Source organism: Girardinichthys multiradiatus, chromosome Y (genome assembly GCF_021462225.1).
Source record: "Girardinichthys multiradiatus isolate DD_20200921_A chromosome Y, DD_fGirMul_XY1, whole genome shotgun sequence".
NCBI classification, from domain to species: domain Eukaryota; kingdom Metazoa; phylum Chordata; class Actinopteri; order Cyprinodontiformes; family Goodeidae; genus Girardinichthys; species Girardinichthys multiradiatus.
In genome coordinates, this window is record NC_061818.1 from 18,833,894 (window position 1) to 18,856,913 (window position 23,020).

Here is a 23,020-nt window from a genome sequence, read left to right on the forward strand (position 1 = left end):
TCTATTTAATTGGTATTGCATTTGTTTCCAAGCTGAAAAATAAAGAAACCAACATTTCTTCAAAGTTAACATCAATTCGCCTCACAGATGTAACAGAGAAAACAGTAACATTAATGTATAGTGTTTTGAATTAGCAATGCAAACAGAAAAAAACAGAATCAAATCATAGAACAGCCAACTTTGCACTGAAAAAAAACAAAAAATAAACAAATGAGGGAATACATTCTTGGCCACACACCATCTCATGGAAGAAGGACCCTCTTTTAAAAGGAAATTTAAACACGTATATATTTATATCACATCATGGCTGTTCATATGTTCCCACCATATGACAAACTGCAAATTAGACATTTGCTGTTTTGTTTTGTCCGTTTATGTTAAATTTACCCAAATTTGCAGTAACCCCTGTTGGACACTGGAGAGTATGGAAGCATATCGTTACCATATTTCAAATGAAAAAGCATTTTCAGAAATGCTTTTTCATTTTAAGAATGTGGCTGCATTGTTTGACTCATAAATGAAATTAGTTATCAATAATCCTATTTGCATTTTAATTTTCTTCTTCAAGACTGCCAGTTCTGCCTGCCACTGCCACAAATTGAGCTCGGCCCTGCTGCAATTCAATCAATTTCTCAGCACGTTTGCAATGTAATGCAATGCAGACGTGCACAGCGCCCCCTACCGAACAAGATGGGTAGCTCGGTCATCAGGGAGCTGAGGAAGAGCGGCTGCTGACGTCACTCTGCTGCGCCCGTCGCTCGGAATGCTTTTTCGTTTTCGAGTTCTGGTCAGTACTTTGCGGGCAGACCACGAAAACAAAAAAGCAATGTCTGCTTTGTTTTCTTTTTGATTATGGCATAAAATGTTCAGTCGTGAAGAAGAAAATGCAAATGCAAATAGGATGATTAATTACTAATTTTATTTATGGGTCAAATAATGCAGCCACATTCTTAAAATGAAAAAGCATTTCTGGAAATGCATTTTCATTTTCAAATTTTACATTTCAAATTGAATTTTGGTATCTATTTGCTGGGGTACATTTTGAAAAATAAATCTCAAATGTCTTTTTCTTTTTCATTTTAATTAAGTGAAGGAATGAGCAGTCTTGAAGAAGAAAATTAAAATGCAAATAGGATTATTGATTACTAATTTCATTTATGAGTCAAACAATGCAGCCACATTCTTAAAATGAAAAAGCATTTCTGAACATGCTTTTTCATTTGAAATATGGTAACAATATGCTTCCATACATCCATAGGAGAGCAGTGTACACTTAAAATTACTACAATAAGGCAAGAGATACCATTACATACATTTGTTATCTCTTCACAGCAAAGTTTGCTTCAAGTTTTAGCCATAGAGAAGGCAGTGCTTGTACTTTTATTTAAATGTCAGTGTATAGCATTGCTTCTCTGAAACACCCTGTAGAAAAGTCAGCTTTTAAGTGAAGTAATTTTCCCAGAGTGCCTGGGATGTGAAAGGTGTTGTTTAGAGGAGGATAAGCTGTGGTTGGGTAACTAATAGTTCATTTGGGTTCCTGTTAGCACTTGTTACACAACACAAGAACAATTCTCAAATTGTCAATATTAAAGAACACAGTATTCTTACAAGTTGCTGTGTAAATGTGGGTTTTAAATAAATATTAGATTACGCATTAATGCCATCTTTAGAATAATTTGGATTATACAGCTTCAATAATGTCTAAAACCAAGAATTGGGTGCAAAAGGTTTAATTTAACCAATTATTAGATTAAGGCAGCAATTTTTTTCACATAAGTGCAAGGTGATGTGGACTGAGCATCATAAAAATGGTACAAAGAATAATTTAATGCATTTAATTATAAACAAATTTGTGAGGTGTTTATAATTCTGACTTCAACGCCCACTGGGGAAAACGACAGCGACACATGGAGGGGTGTTATTGGGAGGAATTGCTTCCCCGATCTGAACCCAAGTGCCGTTTCATTAATGGACTTCTGTGCCAGTCACACATTGTCCATTATGAAAGACTATGTTCAAGCAGAAGGGTGTTTTTCAGTGCAATGGGCACCAGGACACCCTAGGCTGGAGGTTGATGATTGACTTTGTAGTCATGTTTTCGGACCTTCAGCCGCATGTCTTGGACACTTGGACACTTCTTGGGTGAAGAGAGGGGCCAAGCTGTCCACCGATCACCACCTGGCGGTAAGTTGGATCCGCTGGAAGAGGAGGAAGCCGATAGACTTGGCCGGCCCAAGCATGTAGTAAGGGTCTGTTGCTAACGTCTGGCGGAACCCTTGGCCAAGGACGTATTCAACTCCCAACTGCAGGAGAGCTTTACTCTGATCATCGGGGGAGGCTGAGGATATAGAGTCCACCTGTAGCCTTGGTCAATCCCTGTGGAAATCCCAGAATCCAGTGGTGAACACTGACAGTAAGGGCCTGGCTGGCTTGTGGGACTCCTGAGGTCAGGCGGTATTAGAGGCAAAAACTTGAACCTGTGAGAAGTTTGGTGAGGCCACGGAGAAGGGCTATTAGTCAGCCTCACAGTGATTCTGGCAAACTGTCCAGCACCTCTGGAGAAGTAAGCAGTGCTTCACCAACACCTCGACGGTGGACGTTATTGGGAGGTGAAAGGAGTCCTTCATGGATCTTCTCAATCCTGCCACCACGCCTTCCCTGGTGGAAGCAGACTGTGGACTCGAAGTTGGATTGTTCATCACCCAGGCTGAAGTCACCAGAGTGGTCAAAAAGCTCCACAGTGGCAAGGCTTCGGGGATGGATGAGATTCGCCCTGAGTACCTCATGTATCTGGATGTTGTGGGGCTGTCCTGACTAACATGCCTCTGGGCTGGCAGACCAGAGGACTAGAGGGTGTGTTCCAACTACAGGGGGATCACACTCTTCAGCATACCCATTATCTTGTGTTGATGAAGATTTCGGTGCCTTGGATAAGAGCCCTCATCATAACATGATACTCTGCATGACCTAAAATAGTATTCACCCCTCTCCCTGTCACTTAATCTATGGCCTAATTGACAGTCAGAGAATTGTAGCAACTCTTGTGACTCTGTTACATTTTTTTCCAACTATACACCGAGCTGCTGCCTTAAAAGAAAAAAAAAGAAACAATATTTTGACAAACATTTTGTGGTCTGTGGGGTTTGCAAAATTTAATTCTAAAAATCTCAATAACAAAATACAAACATTTAATGAGATACAAAATGTTCTTTTTTAAAATATTCTTTTGCCTTATTTTTGTACTCAAAACTTGTGATCAAACCTTTTGTTTACATATACTGTACATTAATTAATAGAAAAACAATAAAGCATACCTCCAGTATGTTCCCTTGTAAAGTTTGTAAATAATTTGTTACTTTTCTTTACATCATCTGTAAACTTCTGTTTCTGCTTCCCATTAGAGCTGTAAAATTCTGTAATCCATGCGTGTATCTTTTGCCCTCTTTTGAGTTAGTTTCAGTCATGTGTTAAGAGCTGAAATTGCATGGCATGTAACTGCTTGTGACTCACACATGCAAACCCTCACTCTGGAAAAAAAAACATTACTTTTTTGGACATCCTGCTTGCCAATCGATCATACTTTAAATTAGAAACTATATACAATAAGTGGACATTAAGGCATCTGGCTGCACTAAATATTTAGCTGTCACCCTGGTGACAAATAGATTTCTATTTCCATCCATGACGTCCAAGGTTGTGTTCCCTTTTTTTACAAACAGACTTAAGTCTACCACTTTTAAACTACTAACCTAAAATCAGCAGCTTCTCTATCAGTTAATTCAACTTCACTGAGTTCTGCAGTAATCTTTAAACCAACATTTTCATGGTCTGAAACTTCACTTTAAGTAGGCAGGCTGGTGACCAGGGACAGCACCGTATTTGCTGTGCAGATTGTCACTCACTGTAAAGGAACCGCCCACTCTGCATTTGGTATAGTCATCAGTTTGGGTGTAGACACTGAGGCTTGGTTCTGCAGCACTTTCCCTTTTTCTCAGCTCCAGTTGACTGTCCTTATCTGCAAAGATGATGAAAGTAAGTATATTTTTTACCAACATTTGTGTACTTCTGCTGCTGTTATCCATGTATGCTCCATTAACTGCATGAGTTGCAGTCTTAGGTCATGTTTATGTGAAAATGGCAGCTGTTGTTGCCTTCTTTTGTCACCTAATGTAACTGAACCTTGCAGATCTATGCTTTAACTACAGAGCCTTGCGTTGAACCTTCAGCTGGATACACTTTTTGACAGATCCGCCTTCTCTTTTAGTGCCTTTTATGGGCAAAGTATTAACAGCAGATCATGCAAGGAAATACTGGACACTGGATGTGAACTACAGTATCTTAACTATAAGAAAAAAAAGTCCAATATTGATGTTCTCACACTATTTCTGTAACAGTAAAGAATAACAGCACAACATATAGTGTCATGACCAACTCACCATTTGAAAATAGTCTGAATAGCATACTAACCTCCTCATAAACTCAGGGGTCATAAACTGAGCAGATAACAATAAAGACCTCTGTGTTAGTGAATATTTGTTTGCCACAGGGGTAAACATATTTAAAAACAATTAATTAGGTTGAAATAACATCAAAGAAACATTATTCAACAGCGCTGCAATTTTGATATGTATTCTTGCAAACTTGAGCTTGTCCATATTCTGTCAAATAATGCAGAATTCAATGTTCAATGTTTCATCATGATTTTATATGACAGATAAACAACCAAAGATGTGCATAATTGTGACGTGGAAGTGAAAGGAGACATGGTGTTCATATTTTAAATATAAATCTAAAAAGTGTGGCATGCATTTGTATTCACACCTGTTTACTACAATTGAATCGCCAACCATTTTGGGACAGGTTTGGAAATCTAAAGATTGAAGGTTCTATCAATTCTTCTTTGCAAAATAGCTCAAGATCCTTTGGATTTTGTTAGAGAGCATATGTGAATGTTCATTTTAAAATCTTCACACATATTCTTAACTGAATTTAGGTCTAGACTGTGACAACGTTATTCTGACATTTTAATATGCCTTGAGCCACACAGTTACGTTGATCCGGAATGTGTTTTTCTTACAGGAAAATAAACCTCTGTTACAGTCTGTAGTCTTTTGCAGACTCTCTCAGGTTTTCTTCCAGGATTGCCCTATATTTTTGCACCATCCATCTTCCTATCAATTCTGATCAGCATCCCTGTCCCTGCTGTTTTGTTTCTGCAGTGTTTTGTCAGTTGTCTCTTCTCCATGAAGGCTAGATTTGTAGAGTGTGGCTAAATGTTGTCCTTTTGACAGATTCTCCCACATGACCTAAGGATCTCTGCAGCTCCTCCAGAGTCACCAAAGGCATCTTAGATGCTTCTTTGGTTAATGTTCTTCCTGTCTGGTCTCTCAAGTCAGATGAATGGCCATGTCTTGTTGGGTTTGCAGTTGTGAGATATTTCTTCTGCATTCCAATGATAGATTGAACAGTTCTACATGAGATGTAATATTGTTCATAACCTAGCTCTGCTTTAAAATTCTCCATACCCATATATCTGACCTGTCTGCTGTGTTCATTGGTCTTCATTATATTGTTTCTTCATGCGCTCTCACAGACTTTCACAGAACAACTATATTTATACTGGAATTTAATTGAAAACTGGCTGATTCTATGTACTGATTAGGTGATTTCTAAAATTGCCCCAGATTTTATCTAGTGGTAGGTCAAAGGCAGAGTACACTTTTCAGATTTTTATAAAAAAATGGAAAACATTTATTATTTTCCTACCAATATTTTGGTCCATCACATTAAAGTTTGTGATTGTGACATGACAAAATGTAAAAAGTTCATGCGGTATTAACATTTTTGCAAAGCACTGTACATCTTGGACAGAACAAGTCAAAATTGGTTCTCAAATTGAATGACTGACCTTTTAGAGTAAAATACTTTTTTACGCTGTCACCCTAAATACATTACAAAAATTAAGTTAGTTTGCAATGAAGCACTAAGCACCAACTAGATGCAAATTACAGAAGGTTGAGGTCAGCTTGCCACCTCTGACCCAAGACAAATCTCACAATTCAAAACTCAGTGATAATTGTCACACATGCCCAACAGATGACCTCTAATGTTGAAAGAATGTCTGGCCTCCTGCCAAGTCAGTTGGCTGAGAAATCAGATTTTGTATTTAAGATCAGATTTATCTTCTTAGATTCAACATAAGCATAGTTTAACTCTGGATTTAGGATGGGTAACTCAAGGGAGCAATATTACTATAAGTTAAAGACAATCACAACATTTCTCTCCGGATTGACTATAAACTTTAATATTTTGCAAGTTATTTTTAGATGGCTGTTTGGGATCTTGTTGACTGTAACACTGGAACAATTTGAAGATTTCTTTTCTTGTTTCCACACCTGAAGCTTCTGAAATTCACCAAAAAGATAGTGTTTTTATCTTTAATTTAATAAGTTAATCATTGTTCTGTTTTTAGAAGGATATGAACAAAAATTATAAAAACCATATATTGTTCTTCAAATGTACAGGGGTTGGACAATGAAACTGAAACACCTGTCATTTTAGTGTGGGAGGTTTCATGACTAAATTGGACCAGCCTGGTAGCCAGTCTTCATTGATTGCACATTGCACCAGTAAGAGCAGAGTGTGAAGGTTCAATTAGCAGGGTAAGAGCACAGTTTCGCTCAAAATATTGAAATGCACACAACATTATGGGTGACATACCAGAGTTCAAAAGAGGACAAATTGTTGGTGCACGTCTTGCTGGCGCATCTGTGACCAAGACAGCAAGTCTTTGTGATGTATCAAGAGCCACGGTATCCAGGGTAATGTCAGCATACCACCAAGAAGGACGAACCACATCCAACAGGATTAACTGTGGACACAAGAGGAAGCTGTCTGAAAGGGATGTTCGGGTGCTAACCCAGATTGTATCCAAAAAACATAAAACCACAGCTGCCGAAATCACGGCAGAATTAAATGTGCACCTCAACTCTCCTGTTTCCACCAGAACTGTCCATCAGGAGCTCCACAGGGTCAATATACACGGCCGGGCTGCTATAGCCAAACCTTTGGTCACTCATGCCAATGCCAAACGTCGGTTTCAATGGTGCAAGGAGCGCAAATCTTGGGCTGTGGACAATGTGAAACATGTATTGTTCTCTCATGAGTCCACCTTTACTGTTTTCCCCACATCCGGGAGAGTTACGGTGTGGAGAAGCCCCAAAGAAGCGTACCACCCAGACTGTTGCATGCCCAGAGTGAAGCGTGGGGGTGGATCAGTGATGGTTTGGGCTGCCATATCATGGCATTCCCTTGGCCCAATACTTGTGCTAGATGGGCGCGTCACTGCCAAGGACTACCGAACCATTCTTGAGGATCATGTGCATCCAATGGTTCAAACATTGTATCCTGAAGGCGGTGCCGTGTATCAGGATGACAATGCACCAATACACACAGCAAGACTGGTGAAAGATTGGTTTGAGGAACATGAAAGTGAAGTTGAACATCTACCATGGCCTGCACAGTCACCAGATCTAAATATTATTGAGCCACTTTGGGGTGTTTTGGAGGAGCGAGTCAGGAAACGTTTTCCTCCACCAGGATCACGTAGTGACCTGGCCACTATCCTGCAAGAAGAATGGCTTAAAATCCCTCTGACCACTGTGCAGGACTTGTATATGTGATTCCCAAGACGAATTGATGCTGTATTGGCCACAAAAGGAAGCCCTACCCCATGCTAATAAATTATTGTGGTGTAAAACCAGGTGTTTCAGTTTCATTGTCCAACCCCTGTATGTACCAATGACTAAAGTTAAGAAAATGATCATTCTGAATGAAATATCCCCTCTTTCTAAACAGAAACAGAAGTAAAACAGCAAAAACTTCTGTTTCTGTTGTTTACCACTACTGTCAAAGCTATGTATAGATGTACAATGGCATCCTTTACTATTCACTACTCTTAAAAATGTATTTTTCATGTATGCCACTGTAAATTTTCTTGGTGTAAGTACACTTTAAGGCAGTTTCACAAAGCAGAATCTTAAGAGGTTCAGAGTATAGGTTCCTCAATGCGGCTTAGTTGAGTTTTACCCTCGACATTGTTTATTCGTTTTTTCCACTGTGCAGTTACCATTCTGTACTGCAAGAAGGAAAGTATTACAGAAAAGAACAGCAGTCAGCCCTCATCACTTTTCAACATTTTCAACCTCTGGCCAACTTGGCTGTTTTCTCCAAATATTTTCTTGGCAACTGCGAGACAAGAGTGTTGGAATCCTTGCCCAGTTGGTTGACGAGAGTGTATTTGGAAACACATGGTGCTGCTGTTTAAACAGATGACTCGCTTATGGTGGATTGGCTTTGGGCAACGTTAGGACTATGTTTCTGCCTCAGGCATGCATACTGTGCAGTTTTACTTAGGAGTAAGATGATTTATCACTACCTTGCTCTTCCAATTGTGCACAGGGTATGATCATCAAGAACATGTCCTTCAAGGTTGGACAAACCATGATAATTTGTGGAGTAGCTAAACCTGATGCTACAAAGTGAGTATTAAAAACACATACAATTGTTTTGGATTCTGTATCTGGTTTTCACTGCAGCCACATTTGGTTTTCAGATCAAACTGACGATACTTTACATTAGATTTGTACAAATATTCTTAGCACGGGATATGAAAAGGTTGCAGTGACGTGATTATTCAGGCTGAACTGAAGTCAAAAGACTCATAAGATTTCCTTCTTCAAACTGAATGAATTACTGTTTGTCTTGTTTTAGATACATCGGGAAAAACTCACATAGACATTATTACTGCTTTCTGACAGTACCAAACATAAAAGATAAATAACTCGCTAAAAAAACTGTAGTATTTTGCATTGCAAAAAACTGAACTGAATTCAGTTTATTTACATAACACTTTACAGAACAAACTGTAAATCATGTCCAGTTATATACAATCTAACATTGAAATCAATAATGTTCATTTTAATACAATTTAATAAAAAAGATAGATTGATATCTAATCACATGCAGTTGAACAAAGAAGTAGTAGTTTATTTTAAAATAAAAACAGTTCAGAATATAAAAGTTAATTGGAGCAATAGTGCTGTCAGTGACTCCACCCAGGAAAGAGACACAGTTAAACACAAAGGGCTGAACCAGGAGTACTCTCTATTGAATACACAGAAAGTTTACAAAGAATAGTGCTGTCAGTGGCTCTGTTGAGGAAGGAGACAGCTAAACAACAGAAGCACTACTCTCTCAGTTGTTTCTATCGAAAGAAGAAAACAAAAAGTGCACACACTTATTAGCAGGAATAATCTTTGTCAACGAATGTCCAGGACAGAAACACAGCTAAACAGAATCTTCCATGGGAAGAACAAACAGAGAGAGATTACAAGGTTTATGGCAGAATGATTTGTTAACAGCTTCATCAGGAAAGTATCACAGTTTAACACTAATATGAATACCCTACATGGAAAGAAAAAAACAAAAAGAGAACTCAGAGTTAATGGCAGCAGTGATTGCAAAGCATGCTTAAATGGAAAGTAGCAGGATGAAAATAGCAAAGTGCAAAGGTGGTTGATACAGTGCATCCTTCAGCATTCTAGACTAGTGTATAGGAGTATAACTACAGAGGTGACTCGGAAAAGAATGAAGTCACTTTAACTACAAGCTTTTAAAAAATTACAACTTAGTCTCAAAGGAGACAAGGTGTCTGACTCATGTATAAAACCTATAATTATGATAGAATATCATTATTGCGCTTTGTTTTTCTTACTCTGTAGTTTTGCTGTGAATATTGGCCCTGATGAGCAGGACATCACTCTGCATATTAACGTTCGTTTTGATGCCCACGGAGATGAGAACACAGTTGTATGCAACTCTTATGAAGGGGGTAACTGGTGTGGGGAGGTCCGTGAGGGAGGCTTTCCTTTCCAGCAAGGAGAGAGCTTCAAGGTGTGCATTGGGTCTGTTAATAAACTCTGTTAATCATATTTTGATGTTAACTTTCACTTCTTCTTTCACTTAGATTACCATCAAATTCACCCCAGCTGAGTTTGTTGTGACCTTATCAGATGGCTCTACAATCCACTTTGCCAACCGCATGGGTGCAGAGAAGTACTCAGTCACCAGCTTTGATGGAGAGGCTCGCATCCAGAGCATTGAGATCAAATAAACTTCCATCTTGTGAAGAAAACTGACAGTCAGATCACACATGGGCCACTTGTTTCCAAATATCTCAAATGATTTGCCTCCACATTTAGCATTTAGCGAATTTATAATCAAGTTAATGCTTGTTGAGACCAGATGCAAACACACGTAAAAATGACGGTAGATATATAGCACAGTAAAAGATTTTAGAGAGAGAAATCCTGTGTGTATACAGTGAGTTTTGCAACTGGAAGACTTTTTGCTTTTGTAAATGTAGCATCTGACCAAAGAACTAAAAACATGAATTTTAATTTTAGTCAGATTTAGTCAGCATAACTACACATACTTACAAGCTCATTGTTTTGTTCCTAGTTTATGGATCTATTTTTCTTTGACATTCCACTTGTTTTGGAATATTACCTGTAACAACATCAATAAAAGCCACATAAAGCCATATAAACAGACATTTGAAACATGTCAAAAGTTTTTTCCTTGCTCAATAAAATCTCACTATTGGTGAAACCCAATCTCTTGCTGCTTTTTAATATATCTTGTATGAAAATTTATTTTGTCTAATTTGACTTTCCATTGATCAAACCTTTGAACAAGCAGCTTTTGAACTTTGACAGCCATGAAGAATGTATATACATTTTTGATTATCGCATTAGAGCCTGTCACTATTATTGCAGCAAATTTAAGTACAAAAACATAGAGATTTCATTAAATGTGTGGAGCTTCAGCAGCAAGACATTAAGGTAAAATATTCAAGAACTAAGCTACTATTTTTGCACAGCATAAGCCTTTTAAAGCAGGATATTATAAATTAGGATTCTACTTCACATGCAATGTGCAATCTTTAGATTTAAGAAGGCTAAAGTTATATTTTGAGCTCAAAGTCCAACTAGAGGCTTAATGCTAGTAATATGAATGTATTTTACTCAGACACCGATCAAATGGAATAAACTTAAAAATCCAGCCTGGAAAATATAAAACTTTAGCATGTACAATGCCATTAAAAAATATTTACCCCTACTTCCGGGTATGTCGGCGCAACAGGTGGCAGCATAGTTGTGAGTTCCCAGCAAAGGTCTGTCGCTTCAACATTTTCCTGTGTAGAAGATAAGTGTATTTTAAGATTTATGGGGAAATGGCAACTAAAGAAAACAAAGTCCACAGAAAAGCAAAACAACACAGAAAGTAAAGAAATGGCGACCAGTGAAGGGAGTAAAGATAAAGTACATGCCATGATTACCACTAAGTATTCACAGAATTACAGGCACACAGACTGGAAAATAGGTGTTACACCCAAATGCAAATTTACTTAAGAATTTGAATATATATTCACAGCCACAAAGTACTGAATTATTAAGAATTCAAAATGGGATGGTACAAAACAGGATAATTATGCAAGAGATAACTAAACAGAAATTGGACATTGCCGAACAAAAACAAATAAGATGTCAGGCATGGATGGATTCCCAGCTGAATAAATCAGTTACGGACATGACCTCTACTATGAAAATGTTTTAACTTTGTTCTTAAAGGCAGAGTGATGTGTTGCAGACATACCATAACCTCAGTAATTCTAAAGACAGATAATGAAAAAACAGAATGTGGTTCATATGAACATTAAACTCATATTAATATTAAACCTGGACCATAGACTCTTTGCATCAATAATCAGGAAAAGTCTTTAAAATATATTTCCCAATATTATAGATGATGATCAGATGGGATTCCTCAAAAAGAGACAAATTCAAGAGAATGTAAGGCAAACCGTACACCTGATTGATAGTATGAGCAAAAATCAAAACAAGTAAATTTTTTTAAACCTAGATTCAGAAAAGGCCTTCAACTCGGATTGATGGGAATATGTTTTTCTGACATTAAGACAATTTGGTTATAACAATACAGTCATGTTATCAAATTTACCCACTATGCAGATGAAAAACCTCTGCATATCTATTGGAATATTAAAACTATCTTTTTCTGTTGTTATTTTACTAACATTTTTCCATCTCTTTTGGTCAGATTTTGCTTTACATTTTGCTACAATTGTTCTTTGTGCCACACTTTATACACTTTTTTCCAAATGCCAGACATGTCTCCTTCCTTCTTTCCTTCCATTTCTCATGTGTTTATACTGTACTGTATTGTTGCCTGTGAACTGGCTCTGTGCTCCTTGAACAGTGCGCACGTCGCCCACCATAGATCCGGTGATGTTTTTCATTTTCTCCTTAGAAGGTTCAGCGGCTCTGAATAAATGCAAACATGTGTTGCTGCTGTGCTGGGCTGGGCTCGGCTCAGTGCTGGTCTGCAGCAAAGACATTTTTATGAAATAATGCTGCACTTTATTCTCTAAACCAATATGTATAACCCAGGCTGACCAACAAACTCTTGATGGTGAAAGAGCAATTATGTGCTTTTATGTTTCACAGAAGAGCACATTGAATATGTTGAAGAGGTCATTTACAGTCTCTCTAACTCAGTAATGCAAGATTCACAGGAGCGAATGTGTTCTGTAATCAAGGTCAAAGGGAATGAAACAAACTTCAGTTGCAGTGTTTTCTTTAACTATGCAGTATTTGTATGTGCCAACCATTAGAAAAAATATTAATTTATATGAGGAATGAATAATGTTTATAATAATATTTTTGGTTGTTTAGTTTCCAAAAACATGATGCAGTATTTAGCCATCTTATCCAGTAGATGTCAGCATTGCGTTATTTTAAAATGAGACTCTCTGTAGCTGGATCTCAACTTGTGCAGATCCCCTCGGTTCTGAGAAGAAATCTGTAGCATGCTTCAGTCCAGCTGCAACAGAATTAAAGTACCAAAGCACTCCTATTTAGCATGCTTTCAGAGCTACTTTAAATGCAGCCGATTTTTGTGGAAAAGTAAGATGCTGAAAACCATCCCTCTTTGGACAAACTGCCCAGAAACACAATTTTACTGTGAACCTCTTCACATTTGTCTCAGTTGAAGTTCACTCAGGGATTATTGGATCCATCTTTAATGTACAGTTCCATTTCAGATCGTGGTTTGACATAGCAACAGCTGCTAAAACACAACAACACAAATTCAATAACTGAGTAATTTAATGGTAATTGGTGAGTTAGTACACTGGCCGCAATAATTATTTCTCCCATTTCCTCATAATTTCTTGCAGGACATTATTAGCTAACTCCTTTCCTAATGTTAGGCATAATGTATCATTGGTGATGATGATTTATTACTATCTTCTTTGCTTACTATATTTTTACTTTTACATTTATTTACTTCTCATTTTAGTGGCACAATGAATTTATGAAAATATATAATTTCAGTTTCCAGCTGAAAAACACTGAGAGCACATTTCTTTTATTGTAAACTGGATGTGCAGGTGTGATGTATTTATAAAGCTTGGGTGCCCAAGACAAAGTGAAAGATTTTAGTTTTTTTTTTTTAGCTGGTTGTGAGTTTAACGCGTCAAATAAGTGTAAAGATAGCTTAACATTTGCTGCACATAGATATGGTACTCTGTTAATGAGCTGTTTAGTGACATTATCTGTCTATTGTCTGGCTACATCTATTCCATTTTTACCAGCATTTGTTTATTTATTTAATTTTAATAAAAACAAAATTATCCTGGATCTTACCTAAAGTAAACCCCTTTACTCTGATACTCATGAATAAAATCCACCTGCCTTTAGAAATTATTAAATTTTAATATTAGTATAAATACAAATGCTGAATGAGTACTGTAAAGGCCTCATGGGTTAGTTAGGACATAGTAAGAAAAAAGCAGCATCCTAAAGACCAAGGATCACTGAAGAGAGGTCAGGGAAAGTTTCAGAGACGTTTAAAGCAGGATTAGGTTATTAAACAATATACTTTAAACATCTCAACGAGCACTGTTCAGTCAGTGCATCCAAAACTGCAAAGAGCAACTGCAAACCTTCAAAGACATGGCCATCCAATTAGACTGACCGGGGTGGGGGATTCATGCAGGGAGAACATTAATCAGAAAAGCAGCCAAGAGGCAGCTCATGTGGGAGAATCTTGAAAGGGCAACTTTTGGTATTCCAAACCAAAAATCTGGTCTTTATGGAAGAGGTGCAAGAAGACAGTCATTAGAAGTCCCATTTAAAGATTGCCACAAACCAAGTAGGGGACATGGAAACATGTAGAAGGTCAGATGGGACCTCAACTGAACTTTCTGTGTGTGGGAGAAAATGTTACCTGTGCATCACTGTCAACATGCCAACATCATGCTGTGGGGATGCTTTTCTGTAGCTCACATAAGAATGCTTCTGACTTGGGGCATGGAGCTAAAAACAAAGCAATCATGGGCAGCCAAAATCTCTAGATTTGCAAAGCTGGTATGAACACACCCTGAAAGATGTGCTGCTATAATTGCAGTAAACAATAGTTCTAAAAGGTGACCCAGGGGGCCTGAATATATCACACCACACTTTTCAGATTTTTGTGTTAAAAAAACATTTTGAAAGTTTTTTCTTCCACTTCATAATTATTTGCTTCTTTGTATCAATCTAGTATATATATAACCTGTATCTGTGACCTGACAAAATACAGTGGGGAAAATAAATACTTGATACAATGCTGATTTTACAAACGTTCCCACTTACAAAGAATGGTAAGGTCTATATTTTCATTGTAGGTACACTTCAACTGTGAGAGACAGAATGTAAAAAGAAAACACTCACATTGTATATTTAAATAATGTATTTACATTTTATTGTATGAATTAAAGTATTTGATCACCTATCAACTAGCAAGAATTGTTGCTCTGACAGACCTTTTAGTTTGTCTTTAAGAAGTCCACCTGTCCTCCACTCATTACCTGAATTAATTGCACCTGTTTGAACAAACACACCGATCCACACACTCAATCAATCAGACTCCAACCCCTCCACCATGGGCAAGACCAAAAAGCTGTCCAAGGACTCCAGTAACTAAACTGTAGACCTGCACAAGGCTGGGATGGGCTACAAGACAATAGGCAATCAGTTTGGCGAGAAATTTTGTCACAATTATTAGAATAAGGAAGAAAGTCAAGATGATCGTGTATCTCCCTCAGACTGGGGCTCCATGAAAGTTCTGAACTTTTATACTATCAATGATCATGAGAAAAGTGAGGGATCAGCCTAGAAATTCATGGGAGGACCTGGTCACTTACCTGAAGAAAGCTAGCACCACATTCTCATGGGTTAAAATTCTACAGCAAGTGCAAAGTCCCGCTCCTAAAGCCAGCTCAAGCCAGCACATGTCCAGTCTCAGGTTTGCTTATGACCATCTGGATGATCTAGGGCAGACATGAGAGATGAGACCAAAATAGAACTTTTTTATGGGGTAAGAACGCTGTCAAAAACAATGTGTATGTAAAGACGGAAATGTGTGCATATTAGTCAATAGTTGTGCATAAGTAAAATCCAAAAGAGGTATTGTATATTTTCTCTGTAAGAATACAAAATAAAATGTTACAGCTTCAAGAAATTACAAACATAAAGTTCAAGTTTACAGTTGTGTTTTATTCTTTATGAATACAATATGCTATAACAGTTTGTGAATGCGATTTCTTTTCTTTGAGAATACGAATTTACATCAGCGACTTGGCGTCACGTGATCTCAGGCTGGTTAGTGGAGCACAGAGTTAGTCGATTCGCGTTGCGCATGCGCTGTCACACTCCTCACCGCCAGTAAACATAGTGCCAGAATGGGAGATAATTCAGTCTAAAAGGAATATTAGGAACAGAGGGGAGATGGGGGGGAGAATCAAGAGTATTATAAATAAAGCATTGTTCTTATTTTTATGAAATACAAAACTAAAACATAGAATATAGTGGGTGGAGTTATACAATGATGTACAGTAGGTGGCGGTATGCACTTCTGAATTTGTTGCGAACCGCCAGCAGAAGAAGAGAAGAAGAAGCAGCACTAGCGCCAAAAGAACGGACCAAGAAACTACGGTACAAAGCTAGGTAATGTTAAAAAGTTTATATATGTCTTAATGTCGTTAATATATGCTCTTGGTCCTTATTTACTGGCGGTGAGGAGTGTGACAGCGCATGCGCAATGTGAATCGACTAACTCTGTGCTCCACTAACCAGCCTGAGATCACGTGACACCAAGTCGCTGATGTAAATTCGTATTCTCATAGAAAAGAAATCGCATTCACAAACTGTTATAGCATATTGTATTCATAAAGAATAAACCACAAGTGTAAACTTGAACTTTGGGTTTGTAATTTCTTGAAGCTGTAACATTTTATTTTGTATTCTTATAGAGAAAATATACAATACCTCTTTTGGATTTTACTTATGCACAACTATTGACTAATATGCACACATTTCCGTCTTTACATACACATTGTTTTTGACAGCATTCTTACCCCATACTTTTTGGTCTAAACTCCACTCGCCGTGTTTGGAGGAAGAAGAATGATGAGTGCAATCCCAAGAACAACATACATGAAACACAGTGGTGGAAACATCTTTCTTTGAGGATGCTTTCCTTCAAAGTGGACAGGACGACTGCACCGTATTGAGGAGAGGATGGATGGGGCCATGTATCAAGAAAGTTTGAGTAACAACCTCCTTCCCTCAGGAAGAGCATTAAAGATGGGTCATGGCTGGGTCTTCCAGCATGACAATGACCCAAAACACACAGCAGGGCAACTAAGGAGTGGCTCCGTAAGAAGAATTACAATTATTCAAATATCATACAATGTGATTTTCAAAAGGAGGCCCTACACCATACTAATAAATTATTGTGGTCTAAAACCAGGTGTTTCAGTTTCATTGTCCAACGCCTGTATTTCCCGCACTGAACAGAAAAGATATGAATACCTTTGCCAGACATTGTATGTCTACAGTCAGGGCAATGATGCATTAAAGTTTACATCATACAGCCTATTAGATGACTATCATGTGCCCAACTGCAAGTGACACAGAGATGAAAAAAATACACAGCAAAAGTAATAATCAAACCAGACACCATTGTTATGCATGTACATGTGTATCTGACTCTTGGGGGGGACTTAATGTGATGTAACAGGAGGAAATGTGCCGAAATGTGTGTAGAGTTGAATTTAACAGACAGCAGCAGACAATGGGAGATAAAGAAAAAATTTTACATATCAGAAGAGATTCTTATTCTGTGATCCATTAAAGGCTGGTGGGATCAAATCTGATGCTCACAGCATTCTTTTTGTTTAGGTTGTGAGAAGTGCCTGAAACAAAATCTGTTGAAAAGGTGATCTACGTGGGGGAAGAAATGTGGTAGGCATTATGGCAACTAATTAGCAGTTTCGTACAACATTTAAAACCCTGATTAAGACCTCCCATATTTACTCTTGTCTTTCCTTGACAAACAGTTTCTGCTCATGTCAGTGATTTCTTGGCTCCATGTCATCCCACATTCCTAATTGGAAGTAACGTCTTATAGCTTTATCATTTTGTGTCAGAAAATATCAACAAGCAGTCTTGTGTTTTCTCAGATTATTTTAGCTTGGCTTGAAGCTTATGTCAAAGAGAAGCATGCTTCATCAGAGGTTCACATTGCTAATCTGTGCATTTCATTTTCTTACAAATGTTAAAGGTGATGTTTGAGAGGAAGGTAACAATTCTCATTGACCCACATGAAGTCGTTTGTTTCTCACCTCTTACTAGCACTTTAGAAGCTCTTTGCTCATTGTAAGCCTTGCAGGAACACACAAATACACAAACCTATGCAGAAACAGATTTAAATGTAACTGTTATCACTCAGCATATGCTTAACAGTCAGCTGTCCAGCTCCTTTAAATATGCTGAAGATCTTTTAACACATTATTTCCTTTACCTGTATGGTGTCACTAATTCGGTGTGTGTGAGTAAATGTGTCGAAACGTGTGGAACAGAATGATTCACCTCAGCTTACATAAAACCTCTGTCTATATTTAGCACCAGCATGACTCCAGATTTCTGCACCAAAGCTATCAGCCACACACTAAGATGTGCGTGGGCCCGCCATGAGCTGACTGCAGTGCTGGATTCACGCTCTGCAAAAATAACAAATAAATGATGCATGATTGTACACAGTTTGTTCTATGCACAGTGGCCGGGGAATATTGGGAGCAGCTCTGGGTGGAAGTCTACATGGACATAAATGTTAAGGAGTTATTGAGGTTTAAATTAGCTCTTGGATTTTTTTTCCACCTCCCTCTGGGGTTGAGGGACTTCATTTCCTATATCTCTAATGAAAACAAATCTGTTGCTGAGTATTAGTTCGCTGTTTGTGTTGCGATATGACAAGGCTGAAAGCTTTACCGCAACATGTTTGCGGTGTTTCCAATAAAATGCTTTGGTAATGAAGCAGATAGTTTTGGCAGCTATCATCACACTTAATGGTTGGATGTTTGAATTCTTCAAATTACAGTGTTTTTATTGAGTTCAGTTAAATGTGTTGGTATTCGGTTATAGATCATAATACAGACTATTGTGTATATCTGATCAACATCAGTAAGATCTGTATTTGGGAAGGATCATTATTTATGTGAAACACCAAACTCTGTCCAAGTTTCAGCTTTATAGCTTATCCAAGTTCATGCAGAAGAATGTTGAGGTCTTCCTTTGACATTTTCCATTTTCTCTATGCAGTCCATCTCTTTCTGTGTCTGTAAGTTAGTGGAAAGAGTAGATTTACTCCAGCTCCACATCTGCATGTTAGTGTGTCCTTGGGCAAAATGCCAAACTCCAAGTGGCCTACCAGACTGCAAACGAGGGTATACATGTGTGCCAAGAGAGGTCAAGGGGACTTGTGTAAAAGGACTTTATGTGGTCAGTAAGCAGCATGTAAGGTTTATCTGTTTACCATTTTCTTTTGTATCTTTACCTCATGATGCTATCACCACCATGTTTATTAGTTGATACATTATTGATCTATAGATGCATTCTATGTATTGTTAAGGCTCAATTTTTCAGCTTTCTCTTCACCAAACATACGTCTGGGCACTGTTGACAACAATTTGTGGTCATTCTGTTTTTACAGTCCAAGTCTTCTTTGTGGAACAGTATGTTTTATTTTTTTTAGTTCCGCATATAACAAACACTTGTCTGCAGATATTCACCTTATCATCCTGCGTTCCTCTTCTCAATCACTTGCTTTTTCTGCTGCACTGAAAAAAGCTATTGCATTTGGAATGGTGGTTGCCAGAAGACTTATTCTGAAAGAGAGGAAATCAGTTTCTGATGCTTTTTTTAAGATTTAATTTTTTTGCAGCACTAGAGGCCTTCACTTTTTGTTATTTTCTGAAAGTAAGCATTTAGGAAGCAGGGTGGAGAGAAAGGGAAGACATGTGGCACAGGTCACCCAGGCCGTGACTTAATCCCTGAACAGCTGCGTCCAGGACTGAAGTCTCCGTATATGGGTAGCGTCCTCTACAGCTACGCCACATGCTGTGCTCCACTCTATCTATCTACAGGGGTTGGACAATGAAACCGAAACACCTGGTTTTAGACCACAATAATTTATTAGTATGGTGTAGGGCCTCCTTTTGCGGCAAATACAGCTTCAATTCGTCTTGGGAATGACATATACAAGTCCTGCACAGTGGTCAGAGGGATTTTAAGCCATTCTTCTTGCGGATAGTGGCCAGGTCACTACGTGATACTGGTGGAGGAAAACGTTTCCTGACTCGCTCCTCCAAAACACCCCAAAGTGGCTCAAACATATTTAGATCTGGTGACTGTGCAGGCCATGGGAGATGTTCAACTTCACTTTCAAGTTCATCAAACCAATCTTTCACCAGTCTTGCTGTGTGTATTGGTGCATTGTCATCCTGATACACGGCACCGCCTTCAGGATACAATGTTTGAACCATTGGATGCACATGGTCCTCAAGAATGGTTCGGTAGTCCTTAGCAGTGAAGCGCCCATCTAGAACAAGTATTGGGCGAGGGAATGCCATGATATGGCAGCCAAAACCATCACTGATCCACTCCCATGCTTCACTCTGGGCATGCAACAGTCTGGGTGGTACGCTTCTTTGGGACTTCTCCACACCGTAACTCTCCTGGATGTGGGGAAAACAGTAAAGGTGGACTCATCAGAGAACAATACATGTTTCACATTGTCCACAGCCCAAGATTTGCGCTCCTTGCACCATTGAAACCGACGTTTGGCATTGGCATGAGTGACCAAAGGTTTGGCTGTAGCAGCCCGGCCGTGTATATTGACCCTGTGGAGCTCCCGACGGACAGTTCTGGTGGAAACAGGAGAGTTGAGGTGCACATTTAATTCTGCCGTGATTTGGGCAGCCGTGGTTTTATGTTTCTTGGATACAATCCGGGTTAGCACCCGAACATCCCTTTCAGACAGCTTCCTCTTGCGTCCACAGTTAATCCTGTTGGATGTGGTTCGTCCTTCTTGGTGGTATGCTGACATTACCCTGGATACCGTAGCTCTTGATACATCACAAAGACTTGCTGTCTTGGTCACAGATGCGCCAGCAAGACGTGCACCAACAATTTGTCGTCTTTTGAACTCTGGTATGTCACCCATAATGTTGTGTGCATTTCAATATTTTGAGCAAAACTGTGCTCTTACCCTGCTAATTGAACCTTCACACTCTGCTCTTACTGGTGCAATGTGCAATCAATGAAGACTGGCTACCAGGCTGGTCCAATTTAGCCATGAAACCTCCCACACTAAAATGACAGGTGTTTCAGTTTCATTGTCCAACGCCTGTATCTATCTATCTATCTATCTATCTATCTATCTATCTATCTATCTATCTATCTATCTATCTATCTATCTATCTATCTATCTATCTATCTATCTATCTATCTATCTATCTATCTATCTATCTATCTATCTATCTATCTATCTATCTATCTATCTATCTATCTATCTATCTATCTATCTATCTATCTATCTATCTATCTATCTATCTATCTATCTATCTATCTATCTATCTATCTATCTATCTATCTATCTATCTATCTATCTATCTATCTATCTATCTATCTATCTATCTTTTAGATAGTTGTCTCCGCTCTGATTTTTAGGTTGGTAAAGCTCTAGCTTTGTAACACACTTCTTCCCAAGCTCCTCACCTTGAAACTTCATCAAACTTGCCTACCATTATGTCTGTCATGACTGTTCTATTTAGTGCTCTCTCAGTCTTTGCTTCTGCTCTCCATGTCTTGCAGCTACATACCAGCATCAAACCAGATCCTCATTCCATTCTGATAACAAGCTAATATTTTTGCATATAACCAAAATGTTTTGCGCTACTGCAGACATACAAAACAATTGTCTACATGAATTTTCCATTTTGATCTAGCCATGTGTGTTTTTTTTTTCATTGTCATGTCAGTGCACTGCTCCACATTAAAGCTAAGCTGCAAAACGTGGAAACCCAGGGGAATTTGGCTGTTTTGTCCCAGCCAAGCTGAAGAATAACTGTGACAGCTTGGAGAGTACACTGTCATTGACTTGCCCTCTAGTGATAATGTTTGTGTGCTTGTGTAAAGTGTAGACATGTGAATGCATGCATGACAGCACAGGTGGCCTTTTTGTAACTTTCAGACAGTTTTTAACTTGGCACTTCACATGTTCTGTGCCAACCTCACATTTATTATTTGCTTATTTAGCATCATGTTTGAAATTACATTGATGGTCACTTTATTCCAAAAATCTGAGGACTAGGAGAATTTGTTTATTAAGATGTTATTTTATACCAAGCATAAAAATGTCAAAAGTCCTGTTTTGATAGGAGCAATAAGTATTTTAAGTTGTAGACTAAATGCAAATGTTTGCTTTTGCCATAATGTGGTATGCAGAGGGTTATCCTCCCAATCTGCTGTCATCCTGCAGGAAGCAGACCTTCAGGCTGTGTGCTCTCTGCTCAGCCAAATCACTGCAGGCTCATCCTGTAAACACAGTTTAAGTCTTTCAAGCTCTGCTGAATGCTCCCCATTTGTTCTTTAACCTCTGATGATTTCTCTTCAGTTATTGCACTTCCAAGCACTTAGAATCATCTGGCTTCATCTCCTGTTTATGCCTCAGAAATATTCACTTATTTTACCCTTCATGTCACTTTGGAGAGATTCAGTTTCTAAAAGGCTGAATTTAAATTCTCTCGTGATTCAATGACTAAAGCAAGGACTGATTTTATAAATGCAGCCTGCTCTACAATAAACAGATTTAAATTTGTGCACATTTACAATAAAGGGGACATGTCATGCAAAATCTCTCCAGGTGCTGTGTAGATATCTTTATATTCTGTTTGGGTCATATTTTTCATCATTTATTATGTTTTTTGAACTGTTACGTCACAGTATTTGCTGCGGAACAGCTAAACAAGGTCATGAACTTCCGGCTGATCAATTTCGCCATATTTATTTATCACTACGATTTTGTTGTCCAATCTCAAGTATGCCTAAGCTGAAAGAGGATAGGTTTGGTTCGGTTGTTTGGTGTATCAACCCATACATTTCATTACACCTTTCCCCAGCGTCTGAACCTTTTCGAAATGCCTGGTAAAATGTTTTTTTTTCACGGAAATCTATCCACATCATTGGGGAAATTCCTATTTCCCCCACTTCAAGAATGAATGCCTTCAGCAACCTTTGCCAGTATCAAGGATTTGCTGAAAGACTTCATCGGTTTAAGGGGTCAGTTCAATCTGTTTATGGAAATGATGGACACAGTAAAGGGGTAAGCTGCAAATAACACTAAAAGGACAACAAACTTTATTTCAGACATGAATTCATAGCGTGTTGATATGATGCCCTGGCCATTGTTTAGATAGCAGTAGCTTGTGCCTTGTGCCTATGTTAGTGCTGTGTGCTGCTTTTAGATCCTTGAAGACAGAACCATGCTTTGTGTT

The 23,020-nt window shown here is 38.4% G+C and overlaps 1 protein-coding gene across 1 annotated transcript; it reads left to right on the forward strand.

The window, feature by feature from the left end:
• Positions 1 to 3,896: 3,896 nt before the first annotated feature.
• Positions 3,897 to 10,613, forward strand: LOC124864620 (beta-galactoside-binding lectin-like). The gene is made up of 4 exons (XM_047359470.1): positions 3,897 to 4,032; positions 8,461 to 8,540; positions 9,783 to 9,954; positions 10,028 to 10,613. Exons 1-4 carry the CDS (start codon positions 4,024 to 4,026, stop codon positions 10,172 to 10,174), a joined length of 408 nt encoding a protein of 135 aa, XP_047215426.1. The 5' UTR covers positions 3,897 to 4,023; the 3' UTR covers positions 10,175 to 10,613.
• The last annotated feature ends 12,407 nt before the right edge of the window (positions 10,614 to 23,020 follow it).